A 13,319-nucleotide genomic window follows, 5' to 3' on the forward strand; every position below is an offset into this window, starting at 1 on the left:
ACACCTTTTTGGAAATTCCAAAGTTCAAGATGCTTACTCTGCAACAGCTAATTCCAATGCTCTCTCAGGACGCCTGGATGGTGACATTGGACTTAAAGGAAGCCTATTTGCATATCCCTATCAGACAAGAACGCAGGAAATTCCTCAGGTTCAAGGCAGGTTCGAGGCACTTTCAATTCTCTGTTCTGCCCTTTGGTTTATCTACTGCCCAGAGTCTTCACCAAGTGCCTGGCACCAGTAGTGGCTTACTGCAGTCTTCAGGGAATCCAGATTTACCCCTATTTGGACGATTGCCTTATTCAGGCAGACAGCAAAGATCTTCTGCTTCAACATCTGGACTTTGTTCAACGTCTTCTCCTACTACTGGGATTCTCAGTGAACATAAAAAAGTCACATTTGATCCCTTCTCAACAAATGGTATTCTTGGGAGCCCTCTTAAATACAACCTTACAAAGGGCCTACCTCACTCCAGAAAAACAAACTCAGCTGGCTTCTACTTTCAACACCTTGGCAACTCTATCTCAGCTCACTGCAAGGAAATTCCTGCAGGCTCTGGGCTACATGGCTTCCTGCATTCTGTTAATTCCAAACGCAAGGCTTCACATGAGAAAGCTTCAATGGTATCTGAAAAGTGTATGGTCACAGCATTACCACGATCTGGATATTCTGATTCCTCTGATCCCCTGCCTCCAGAAGGAGTTCCTCTGGTGGTCCAGGGCATGCACTTTAAACGAAGGAAAACCTTTTCGCCTCCCTCAACCTACTCAAATCCTAACCACGGACGCCTCGGATTATGCTTGGGGAGCACACTTTCTAGACAATTGCCAGCAGGGAACCTGGACAAAGGACCATCTTCACTGGCACATCAATCTGAAGGAAATGTTGGCAGTTCAAAATGCCCTTTTAGCCTTCAAAAACCTTTTACAACCTGGGCCTCTGCTAATTCGCACAGACAACACCACGGTCATGTGGTACATCAACAAGCAGGGGGGTTCTCATTCATACCCCCTTTGCAGACTAGCTATGGGTTTATGGGACACAGCTCTAAATTTGAATCTGCATCTCCAGGCTCAATTCATTCCAGGGAAACAGAATCTCTTGGCAGACAGCCTGAGCAGAAACATGTCAGATCCTCACGAATGGATGCTAGACACCAACTTGTTCAACAGGATTACAGCAGTTTGGGTATGTCCCCAGATAGATCTGTTTGCATCCCATCTCAATCATCAGCTGCCTCGCTTTTGCACCAGGTCCTTCCACAAAACAGCATGGAGAGTGGATGCCCTGTCCTTCAGCTGGAGAAGCCTTTCAGCATATGCCTTCCCTCCTCTTCCTCTACTGCCTCGGGTACTACTGAAGATAAAACAGGACAAGCCCAAGTTCCTCATCTTGATTGCTCCAGATTGGCCTCGACAGTTTTGGTATCCAACCTTAAAGCTCCTGTTCTCGGGGCCTCCTTGGATTCTTCCACTGAACCCTTCGCTTCTGTCCCAGCATCAGGGTCAGTTACTACATTCCAATCTCAAGACCCTTTGCCTGGCAGCTTGGCTCTTCAAAGGAATTTGATTTCCTCTAGTCTTCCCAAACAAGTTTTGGATGTTCTTCTGGAAGCTAGACGGCCTAGCACTAGGAAATCCTATGCCTCTAAATGGAAGAGGTTTTCTATTTGGATGCAGGATCGAGGCTCTGATCCACAGGTTCCTGATCTCTCCTCTATTTTGCTTTACCTTTCGGAACTTTTATCTAAAGGACTTTCCTTTTCTTCCATTAAGATTCATGCTTCTGCTATCTCTGCACATTTCAGTTCTGATCCTCCTGTTTTTTCACATCCTTTGGTGAAGCAGTTCTTGAGAGGGGCTAAAAATTTGCAGCCTCCAAGGACCCCTCCTGTCCCTGCCTGGGATCTTAATTATGTTTTAGAAAAACTTACCTTGCCTCCTTTTGAGCCTGCTGCGTCTTCAGATATTAAGTTTCTATCCTGGAAGACTGTTCTTTTGTTAGCATTGACCTCTGCCAGAAGGGTCTCAGAGTTGCAAGCTCTCATGGCTGTGGAACCATTCCTTATTTTCCATCAGGACAGAGTATCCTTGAGGACCAATCCTACTTTCATGCCTAAGGTGATTTCGAAGTGGCTTTAAATCAGACAATTCACCTTCCTACTTTCTTTCCAAATCCTCAAAATAAAGGGGAAAGGATTTTGCATTCATTGGATGTGCACAGACAGTTACGATTTTACTTGGACAAGACTAAAGATTTCAGAAAGTCTAACCAATTGTTTGTTTCCTTTGCCTCCAGTTCTCTTGGAAAACCTATTTCTAAACAAACTATTTCCAAATGGATTGCTTATGGAATCAGATTTTGTTACACTCATCATGGGAAACAGTTTCCAGGGACCATTAGAAGTCATTCTATTAGAGCAGCTGCTACTTCTACAGCTTTCCTCAGAGGAGTCCCTACCAAGGATATCTTGGAAGCTGCCACTTGGAGTTCGGTGCATACTTTTTCCAAGCACTACAATCTCCCCTTGTTTTCTAAGTCTAGGGCAGGCTTTTCCTCTGCTGTCTTGCAGGGTATTCTTGCCTCCCCTTCTTCTATCTAAAGCCTCCTCCCCCTCTACACTGCTTTGGGATTCCACCCTACAGTTATGACTGCAACAGTGAAACACGAAGAACATAGTACAGTTGTGTACACCTACCATAAATGTAGATGTTCGAGTGTCTTCACTGTTGCAGTCGGGGTTTCCCTCCCTCCTTTCCCCTCTTTTTCTCTTATTTGTGGTGTATTTGTGTTTCCTTGTTGGATTCATTTTTGATTTGTTGGGGACTTCTGACATCTAGAGCAAGAAAGGCTGGAGAAGATGGCGTCGGCTGAGGGCTATGTACCAAGGCATACTGACGTCAGGATACTAGCTTATACAGCCGACGCCGGACCCAGACTTTGGGATTCTGGCCGACCTCGGGCTGCCTGCCGGCAGGAGCACCCTACAGTTATGACTGCAACAGTGAAGACACTCGAACATCTACATTTATGGTAGGTGTACACAACTGTACTTTTTCAGACCTACACAGTTGTATGTAAAGCCTACTACAGCTTCAAAAGCAGGCTACAGCAGCTTTAAAGACAAAGAAACAAATAGAGCATTCTTCAGAACAGACTTCCATGCTTAAAAAACAGATGCTCAAAATGGCCGAAGACCTTCAAGAGACAGACTATGACTCTTCAGATCAGGTTTCCATTTCCTCCGACTCCTCTTCTGTACAGGAATACTCTCTTCCTCCCTATGAGGATTCTGATGCTGAAGAATCCATTCCTTCAGCCTCTCCTCCTGTGGATTTTTCTTTTGGGGAAACCCTGCATACCATGAGGGAACACTTCCACTGGGAGAGCCAAGATTACTCGGAATCAAAGAAAAGGCGCAGAGATTTTCTTTTACTTCCTCAGCACAGGCCTCTTGCTATTCCCCCTGTGCTAGACATTTTAGATGTATTTTCAGAGTCTGGCCTTTCTCCAGATTCCTTACCTCAAGCTCCTGTTAAGCCAGACAGATATTACAGGGTTCCTGATTCTCATAAATTTCTTTATAAAAACCCTACTGCTGACCCAGAAACTATTTCTCAGGGTCCCAAGGGGGTTAAGGCCGTTACTGCTAAAAACCCTGTCCCTTCTGACAGGGACTCAAGGGCACTAGACAGATGGGGGGGGGGGGAGGTTTACACTTCTGCTACTTTGGCTGTGAGAGCTTTAAATTGTCAATTTCATATGATTAAATATCAGCAATACTTAATGTCACTGTTAAAACAGAAAATGTTGACTAATTCTGATTTGTATAGAAAATAAGGAAATACAGGATTTATTGCAACTGAACAAGTGGGAAAGCATACATTGCAATGTGGTTTTGACTCTCTGGAGGCCTCCTGCAGGGCCACAGTTACGGGTTCTGTCATTAGGAGGCACGCTTGGTTAAAGGAACAAAATCTGCCTGATCATGTTAAAGCAAAATTACTAGATGCTCCATTACAGCACGATACTTTATTTGGTGTTAAAGCAGAGGAGATTTTGAAGAAAATGGAGGACAAAGCGAAATCTATGCAAACAGTAAAGGATTTCTTACTGGTGCAGCCACCAAAATTTAGCAGGAACTGGCCTACAAAGAATTGGTCCTTTCCAGTGTCGGACAAGCCACAAAGAGGCAGATACAGACATCCCAGAGGTAGATCCCAGCCCCAGGGCTCATACAGGCCTAAACAGTGGGGTGCTTCTACCTCCAAAACTGGAGAAGACAAAGCACAGCCATACAGGAAACAGTCCCAATGACTTGCCTCTGCCAGCACCAAGCACTTATCTTCTTGCAGCCCCCTTAGGGGGAAAGCTAGCGCTTTTCTCTCAAAATTGGCACATGATCACCCAGGACAAATGGGTGTTGAATATAGTGTCCCAGGGCTACAGGTTCCACTTTCACACTCTGCCAAAGGCAAAAGGTATGTCAAACCTGCCACACAATCAGTGGGCAGAGGCACAAAAACAAGTTTCGAGCCTTATGCAAATGAAGGTCATTCAGCAAGTACCACAGCAAGAGCAGGGACAAGGATTTTACTCAAGACTTTTCTTAGTCCCCAGAAAGGACAAAACCTGGAGACCAATACTGGACCTGTCTGTTCTAAACACGTTTCTGGACGTTCCAAAATTCAAACTGTTAACTCTGAAGCAGCTTCTGCCCATGCTGGGTAAGAAGGCTTGGCTTGTAACTTTGGACTTGAGGCATACCTGCATATACCAATACAATCTTGCAGAAGATACCTCATATTCACAGCTGGTTCAATGCACTACCAAGTCTCTGCACTGCCCTTTGGCTTACCTACTGCGCCCAGGGTCTTCACAAAATGCCTGGCACCAGTAATTGCATTTTGCAGACAAAGAGGAATTCAAATTTATTCCTACTTACACGACTGCCTTATACAAGCAGAGAACAAGGGCACTCTACTAAAGCATCTGGCGTTCGTAAAAAGATTATTAATTTGCCTAGGGTACACAGTAAACGAAAAGAAATCAAAACTAGTACCCTCTCAAGAGATAATATTCCTGTGTGCAAGCTTAAATACAACTGCCCAGATGGCTTGTCTCACGCCCGACAAACAGACAACTGACTTCTTACTTCAAAATGTTGGCAACAAAGACCCAGTTATCTGCAAGAAAAATTCTGCAGGCTTTGGGCTTTATGGCGTCCTGCATACTGCTAATTCCATATGCCAAACTGCATATGAGGAAACTTCAGTGGTACCTAAAAAGTGTCTGGACTCAACATTGTCAAAACCTGGAAGCATTAATTACCCTCATTCCTTGCCTACAACAGGAGTTTATATGGTGGGCTCATGCCTGTCACCTCAACAAAGGACAGCTTTTCACTCTACCCACAGCCAGGCAGTCAATAACAACAGATGCATCAGACTATGCCTGGGGAGCACACATGGCAGGAAAATGTATTCAGGGCACATGGCCCACAAGCCAAATGCATCTACATGTCAATCGGCCCACAAGCCAAATGCATCTACATGTCAATCAAAAAGAGATGCTAGCTGTTCAGAATGCCCTGACAGCTTTCAAGGATTTCCTCCATCCAGGGCAACTACTGATAAGGGCGGACAATACTACAGTCATGTGGTACATAAACAAGCAGGGAGGCACACATTCCTACCCCCTCTGCAGACAAGCCATGACTTTATGGAACACAGCATTGACTTTTCAGGTACACCTGCAAGCACAATTAGTGCCAGGAAAGAACAATACTCTGGCAGACGAACTAAGCAGAAACCTTATGGATCCCCACAAATGGAAACTGGATCCACTAGTCTTCAGCATGATAACAAAGGAATGGGGATGCCCAGACATAGATCTATTTGCCTCCCCTCACAACTGCCAACTACAGAAATTCTGCACAAGGACTTCTCACAAGCAAGCATGGAAAGTGGATGCTCTGTCATTCAGCCTGAAAAATCTAACAGTATATGCCTTTCCTCCTCTGCCTCTCCTCCCCAAGGTACTCCTAAAGGTCAGACAAGAGAAGCCAAAAATGATCCTGATTGCCCCAGACTGTCCACGCCAGCACTGGTACCCAATCCTAAAACACTTGTCTCAAGGCCCAGCCTGGACACTGCCTCTTATTCTTCACTTACTGACCCAGCAAAACAATCAGATTCTGCACAGCCAACTCAGGACCCTAAATCTGGCAGCATGGTGGATAATGTAACCATTCAAAACACACCTCTCTCTAAAGCAGTGATGGATGTTATTTTGGAGGCCAGGAGGCCCAGTACCAGAAAATCTTATGCAGACAAATGGAAAAGATTCTGTGCTTGGAACCAGGCACAAGGACTTGACACATGTGTACCAAGTATTCCTCAGATTTTACAATACCTAACTGAGATGCTGGACAAAGGCTTATCCTTTTCATCAATTAAAATTCATGCCTCAGCCATTTCAGCTCATTACAATACGGAACCTCCTATTTTTTCCCATCCATTGATAAGACAGTACCTCAGAGGGGCCAAAAACATAAGACCTGCAAGGAGAGCCCCAATACCTGCATGGGACCTCAATTATGTCTTGGAAAAACTCACACTGCCGCCTTTTGAGCCAGCCAATACAGCTGATATAAAGTTTTTATCTTGGAAAACAGCTCTGCTCCTAGCAATAACCTCTGCAAGACGAGTTTCAGAGTTACAGGCACTCATGGCTGTGGAACCTTTCATCATTTTCCACCCAGACAGGCTTTCTCTAAGAACGAACCCTACATTTATGCCTAAGGTAGTGTCCAGTGTGGCCCTCAACCAAACTATTCATGTGCCTACGTTTTATCCAAACCCACAGGATAAGGGCGAAAGACTTTTGCATTCCTTGGACATACACAGACAGACAACTACGCTTCTACTTGGACAGAACTAAAGCTTTCAGAAAAACTGAGCAACTTTTAGTAGCATATGCTGCAGGATCTCAAGGAAAGCCCATCTCAAAACTGACTATTTCAAAATGGATAGGCCACTGCATTCGTTTCTGCTACTCACAACATGGCAAATCAGTGCCCAAGGCCATTAGACCTCATTCTACCAGGGCAGCAGCCACTTCAGCAGCCTTTCTCGGAGGAGTACCATCCAAAGACATTTTAGAGGCTGCAACTTGGAGTTCACTGCACACTTTTACAAAGCACTACCATTTACCTCTCTACTCTAAATCCAGAGCAGGCTTCGCCACTGCAGTTTTGCAAGGCCTTATAGCCTCTACTAATCCTCTTTAGGCCCAGCCACCCAACCTTAGCTTTGGGATTCAACCCAAGAGTAATGACTGCAACAGTGAAACACAGTGAACATAGTACAGTTGTGTACCTACCATAAATGTAGATGTTCGAATGTATTCACTGTTGCAGTCCAGGTTACCCACCCTCCATCCCCCTTTTCTTTGCTGGGACTTACCTGTACTTCTCTATCTTATACAACCTATGTGGTGTATTTGCTTGTAGATGAAGGAAATGTTTATTTTACTGCATGCATAATATTTTTAGCCTATTTTGGCGGTACCTGACATCTGGGGCAAGAAAAACTGAAGAAAATGGTGTCTGCTGCATCTTTTATACTTCTGGCGCACTGACGTCAGGGAAGAGGCAACAGCAACTGACACCGGACCTAGACTTTGGAATTCTGGCCAACCGCGGGTTGCCTGCCAGCAGGATAACCCAAGAGTAATGACTGCAACAGTGAATAACACTCTAACATCTACATTTATGGTAGGTACACAACTGTACTTTTCCCCTTAAGTCCCTTTGGAACATGAAGTGTTAGGGTCCTTCTCATAGGTTCATAGGTTCATAGATTAGTACTAAGCTAACTGCCCTTGCAAGCCACTTTAAGCCTAGCCAATTATCCCTTGTGAGACTCAAACCCTGCACCTTGTGTTTGTAAGGCAAACACCTTAACCATTAGGCCACTCTCCCAACCCTCCCTCAAAGACTGAAAAGAATGCTTCCATGGGAGCAGACATGTACAGGCTGCATTCTCATCATGAAGTATGCACCATCTAGGTCTCTAAGGTTTTGGACCTCTGACTGTACACATAGTTTGTAACTGATGCGTAGAAAACAGCTACTATGACTCCCCCTAAGCAAGGGCAGCCCGTCTATGGACCCTGGTAATTATAGGCACATCAGTCTCACCAGCCCTGCATACAAAGCAAAAATTGTCTATGCTGACATTAGTAACATAACTGATCTAGACCCCAGTCAGTATGGCTTTATAAAGGACAGTTCCTGACTTCTGAAACTAGTAAGCCTCTTTGTAAAGGTTACAGTGGCTACTAGCAGATCAAGGCTTATCCTGGTCTAGCTAAGGCTTTTGATGCATATCCCTATATTTGGTATTACTAAAAATTTAAGCAAACTTAATGGAAACCCCTTTGTTGCGGATACATCCAAAATATCACAGAAGTGTGTTGACCAAGTTTGCTGAAGACTGCAAGCCGGACACGGTTAGCCACTCATTCACTGAAAATAAACAGGTCCAGCAAATTTAGAATATGCATATACCTGGTATACTGAAAACCGTCTCAAGCTGAATGCAAAATAGCGGATCATAGTGTTCAACAAAAAAAAATGTTTTTTCTCATGCATTATAAATGGTACTCCTGTTCAGAGGGACTCTGTCATAAGAGTCTGAGTACTTATCTCATTTGATCATCCTGTTTCGTGTTTCAGAAACTTCTATCTGGCCAAGTTAATTTCCAAGGAAATATCTTCAAGATCCAAAGAAGTCTTCCTGCTGCTGTAGTCTTCCCTTTACCAGAGTATCTTTGAATATGGTACCACTTTGGTATGAACACATCCAAAGATATTGCCCAACTGGGCAGGCTCTAAAAGTTTTTCTCCAAGAAACTTGAAGGCTGTAAATCATTCACCTGCCGTAATAGGTTAACATGACTCTCCTTATATTCGTACTGGCTATCAGAGGAGTTTCTCTGTTTGTGAAGCCATGAATGACCCAGTCATGTCTGACCTCTAATTTCTTTGCAAAACCAGTGTGCAAGCAAGTGCATTTGGAACCTAAATCTACACCATCATGTTTTACTGGAGGGATGGGTTCCTAGCAACATATTCCCAGTTTATGAAATAAATTTCCATTACAGGTCAGACAGACATTACGTTTACCTTAAAGGCAAGTCCTGAAGATTGGATTGATGGACACACATTTACACCAAGATTATCATTTTCCTGTTCAGTTTCAGAGTTAAGTCCTCAAAAAGGACTTCAAGAACTTTTATGAGTGTCTGCTTAAGGGTGCATATGGCTAGGCATTCTGTGGTCCCCAGGATCTCTTGCCCAGTACTGCTCCTGTTTCCTATAGCTGGTGATGAGCACACATCTGTAGTACATTTCTGTGCTACCTTACTTAGCTTAAAGTATTTTATGTATGGACATTTTTGACAAGACAGTAGTCTCTGCATCTGCATAACCTTTTTATTTTTACAGTCATCCCTTGTTCATTTTGCATTCAGGAAGAAAACAAAAAACTTAAGGCCTGTCATTTATTTAAGGGAAATACATGCACATACATTTTTTTCCCTGCAAGTTCCAAACTTCAGTCGCATTGTATTAGTTACTTATTCTTATTCTGTATTGCCTGTGAGGTTTAGAATGCCTGTTGATTAAGTGGCATACTGCTGTATTCTGTGGGGGTGTAGTATTGCTTGTTTTTGTTAACCAAGAGGGCTCTCTGGGCATAGTTCATTTCTAGAAGTCAGCCAAGAAAAGCTCAGGTATGTAGCTATAGAAAATGTGATTATTTGCAGTGTCTTTTTAAACGTCATCAGTACAAGATTTGTAGACTTTTGTTTTATAAGTTGTTTAGATGCAAAAAGACTTGAAATGTTTTGAGTAACAGAACTTTTATGTATTTTTTTTCCTAAGACTGTGTTTTGAATGTGTAACACACTGTGTTTGAACTTTTCCATATCAAACTAAATGATTTTATTTCCATTTTAGGAAAAAATCTTATGTTTATTGTCCTTCGGGATGGTACAGGATTTCTTCAGTGTGTCCTTTCTGATAGCTTGGTAAGATTTAATGATTTTGTTTTTTACTTGATCAAATATACTGATTACAACTGCTTTTATGTTGGACTAGTTTTGAAAGCATTAGAATGGTTTCACATTTTGTTTTACATACATTTCAGCTGATGGTTCTGATATTGTGCATACCTGTGTTTGGTTTCCCCAAAAGTCTGTCATAGCTTATTTCAGTTACTGTAGCATATCTGTGGTAGATATGAAAAATATTGTCTTCCTTCTGAGCAGTGCACACCAGGTTGAGTGAATGTTAAGTGCTCATTTGTGCAGAAGCAAACAGTCTGCCGTCACCTTCAGTGAGACAAATTCAAGAAATGAGCCTGAGTTAGGGATGGTTAGCCAGGGTCTGAATGTTCTGGTGACTTGTGGTTGCCATCCCTCTTTTAAAGTAATGTCTGGGTTGTCATTTTGGCTTCTTAGATCTAGTGAAATGTTCAGAAAATAATGTAGTTTAAGTTGATAGAAAAATGCAAAGAACCCAGAGCTTGCCTAAACCAGCCTGTCTTGACTTTTGATTGACTGTACAGCTGCCTGGTAAGAGAAGTTTTATTTCAATTTATATTTTATTTCTTACCACTGTTTTTCACTGTTTATAGGAAAGAATGGAAAGCTTGTAGATAAGAAAACTTACTTTGATTTATATTTTGTTGTTTTATCTTTAATGTTCAGTATTGTTTTTTTTAGAAAGGGATAGGTTTTAGACAGGCAAACCCTAGCCATTCTAAGGGACCTAGTCAGCTGTAAATTCACACAGACTGCAGAGAGGACAATCCAGAGTTTATCTAAATAATCCTGCATTGGTTTGTGATTGACTGTGCAGTGATTGGTAAGATACATTTTTATTTGAATTGATATTTTATTGTTTAAACACTGTTTTTCACCGTTTGTAGGAAGGAAGGGATTGCTTTTAGACAAGATTTATTTTGACTTGTATTTTGTTTTACCTTTAATGCACACCCATACATAAAAGTGTTGGGAACTTTTCACTGTTTGTTATTAGGAAGGTATAGGTTTTAGATAAGCAAACTCTAGCCATATCAGTGGTGTCTGGTATAAATTCACAGACTGCAGAGAGGACATTCCAGAGCTTATGTAGACAGTCCTATCTTGGTTTGTGATTTATTGATCTTTTCTGTTAAGAGGTGCAATAGTGAGCAGAAGCTACTGAGCACATTTGCACGCACTGTATAGGAATTCCAGTTCTTGTGTGACTTTGCAACAACTTTACTGTACTTTTAATATTTAGTAATATATTTTGTGTGACTTTGCTCTTAGAATTTAAGTTCTTTTTGAATTCTGTGGTGACTGAGTTTGATCTTTTCCTTTAGAATGTTTTATTCATTTGCAGCTGAATATGGATTCTTTAAATGAGTATGCCATTAATGAATTGCTAAAGCACAAATATTTTGTACAGTGTAGTAAATGCTATGTATATGTAAACACCGGATTCCATTGGCAGTCTGTATTTCTCTTATCAAAATTCAGATTTGCTTACCATTATTAGTAGTAAATCTAGACTTATTGACGACTATTGCATTTGCAACTGGCATGGCATGGAGAACTCTTTTATATTAACGACTGGACTAATGAGATAAATATTGTGAGGTAAAGAGCAAATGGAACACATTGAGGAAAGGATGTGTCTGTTGACTGTAAAGATCACTCAGCCCCTGTGAAATAAGATAATGCCACTGATAACTTTGGAATTCTGGATACAAGTTTTTAGCAATATGGAGATTGAGTGCATAGAAGGAAATAAAAAAAAGGAAGATGTTCACAACAAATAAAGAATAAAAAGAAACTGATACGTGTCTGAAAAGTAGAATACATACTAAAAAGGACACTGCTTTATGTGACACACACATTACAGGGAAAGAGAACATTTTTCTGTGGAATACCTTTAGTCTACAGAAAAAGGCATAATATTTCCAAAAGAGAAATGAAGGTAGGAAAAAGGAGGTAAGGGGCAGGTGAAAAGGAAGAAATCAAAGTTGAAAATGGAAGGACTGAAGAGAATGCATTACTGAAAAAAAAGAGGAGACAGATGTTGACAACATGGATGTGGATGTACAAAGCCAGTTAGATGAGAATTGTATGTCTGCAAATATAATAAGCAAGGACAATGGTGGGATTAATGAGGCTAATGGTGATGAAAATAATTCCTTTGTAGTGACTGATAGAGCAGATTTTACTGAATTAGAAGTTGAAGACTCTTCAGATCTGGTCAGAAAAGATATTCATGTAATTGGAGATTCAGTTATTGGAGGAACTGGTAGATACATTTGCAAAGAAGATAATGAACGTTGAATAGTGTTATGCTTGCCAGGAGCAAATAGAGGATTTGAGGTAGGCCTTAGAATGTCTTAATATAAGGAAGTGTGGATCTGTTTTTATTCATGTCACTACAAATGATGTTCTCCGCAAGGACTCTCTCTGTTAGTAGGAAACTTACAGAACCTCTTGGGTAGCATAGCTTGTACAGGTGTTGGGACATATTTTTCACAAACCACATATGGAAAGGAGAGTCACATCAATGTGAATGATGAGATTTTTTTTTGGATAAACACCTACATGAAAAAAATGTCCCATTCCTTTAAAAAAAAATGTGTAGCACATCTGAGCCTAATTTTCAGGACATACAGTGGATATAAAAAGTTTACACACACCAGCTTTTTGTGATACAAAAAAATGAGACCACAATAAATCATTTCAAAACTTTTCCCACCTTTAATGTGACCCATAAGCTGTACAATTCAATTGAAAAATCTGTTAGGGGAAAAAATATAAAAAACGTACACTATGCTGGATGCATAAGTGTGCATGCCCTTAAGCTAATACTTTGTTGGAGCAACTTTTGATTTAATTACAGCATTCAGTCTTCTTGGGTAGGAGTCCATCAGCATGACACAAATTGACTTGGCAATATTTGCCCACTCTTCCTTGCAAAAGCCCTCCAAATCTGTCATATTGCGAGGGCATCTCTTGTGCACAGCCCTCTTCAGGTCACCCCACAGATTTTCTATTGGATTTAAGTCTGGGCTCCTGCTGGTCCATTCCAAAACTTTAATTTTCTTCTGGTGAAGCCTTTTTTTTTTATTTGGATGTATGCTTGGGGTCATTGTCATGTTGAAAGGTGAAACTCCTCTTCATCTTCAGCTTTCTAGTAGATGCCTGAAGGTTTTGGACCAAAAAGTGACTGGTATATGGAGCTGTTC

At 41.6% G+C, this 13,319-nt stretch overlaps 1 protein-coding gene across 1 annotated transcript in view; it reads left to right on the top strand.

The window, feature by feature from the left end:
• The window catches only part of NARS1 (asparaginyl-tRNA synthetase 1), a 963,811-nt gene that overhangs the window by 307,712 nt on the left and 642,780 nt on the right, over positions 1–13,319 (top strand). Inside the window, exon 7 of the mRNA XM_044087034.1 lies at positions 10,022–10,092. Coding sequence (XP_043942969.1) covers positions 10,022–10,092 — 71 coding nt within the window. The remainder of the gene's footprint in view (positions 1–10,021; positions 10,093–13,319) is intronic.

This window comes from Protopterus annectens, chromosome 1.part1, assembly GCF_019279795.1.
Source record: "Protopterus annectens isolate FY-2018-M chromosome 1.part1, PAN1.0, whole genome shotgun sequence".
NCBI classification, from domain to species: Eukaryota; Metazoa; Chordata; order Ceratodontiformes; family Protopteridae; genus Protopterus; species Protopterus annectens.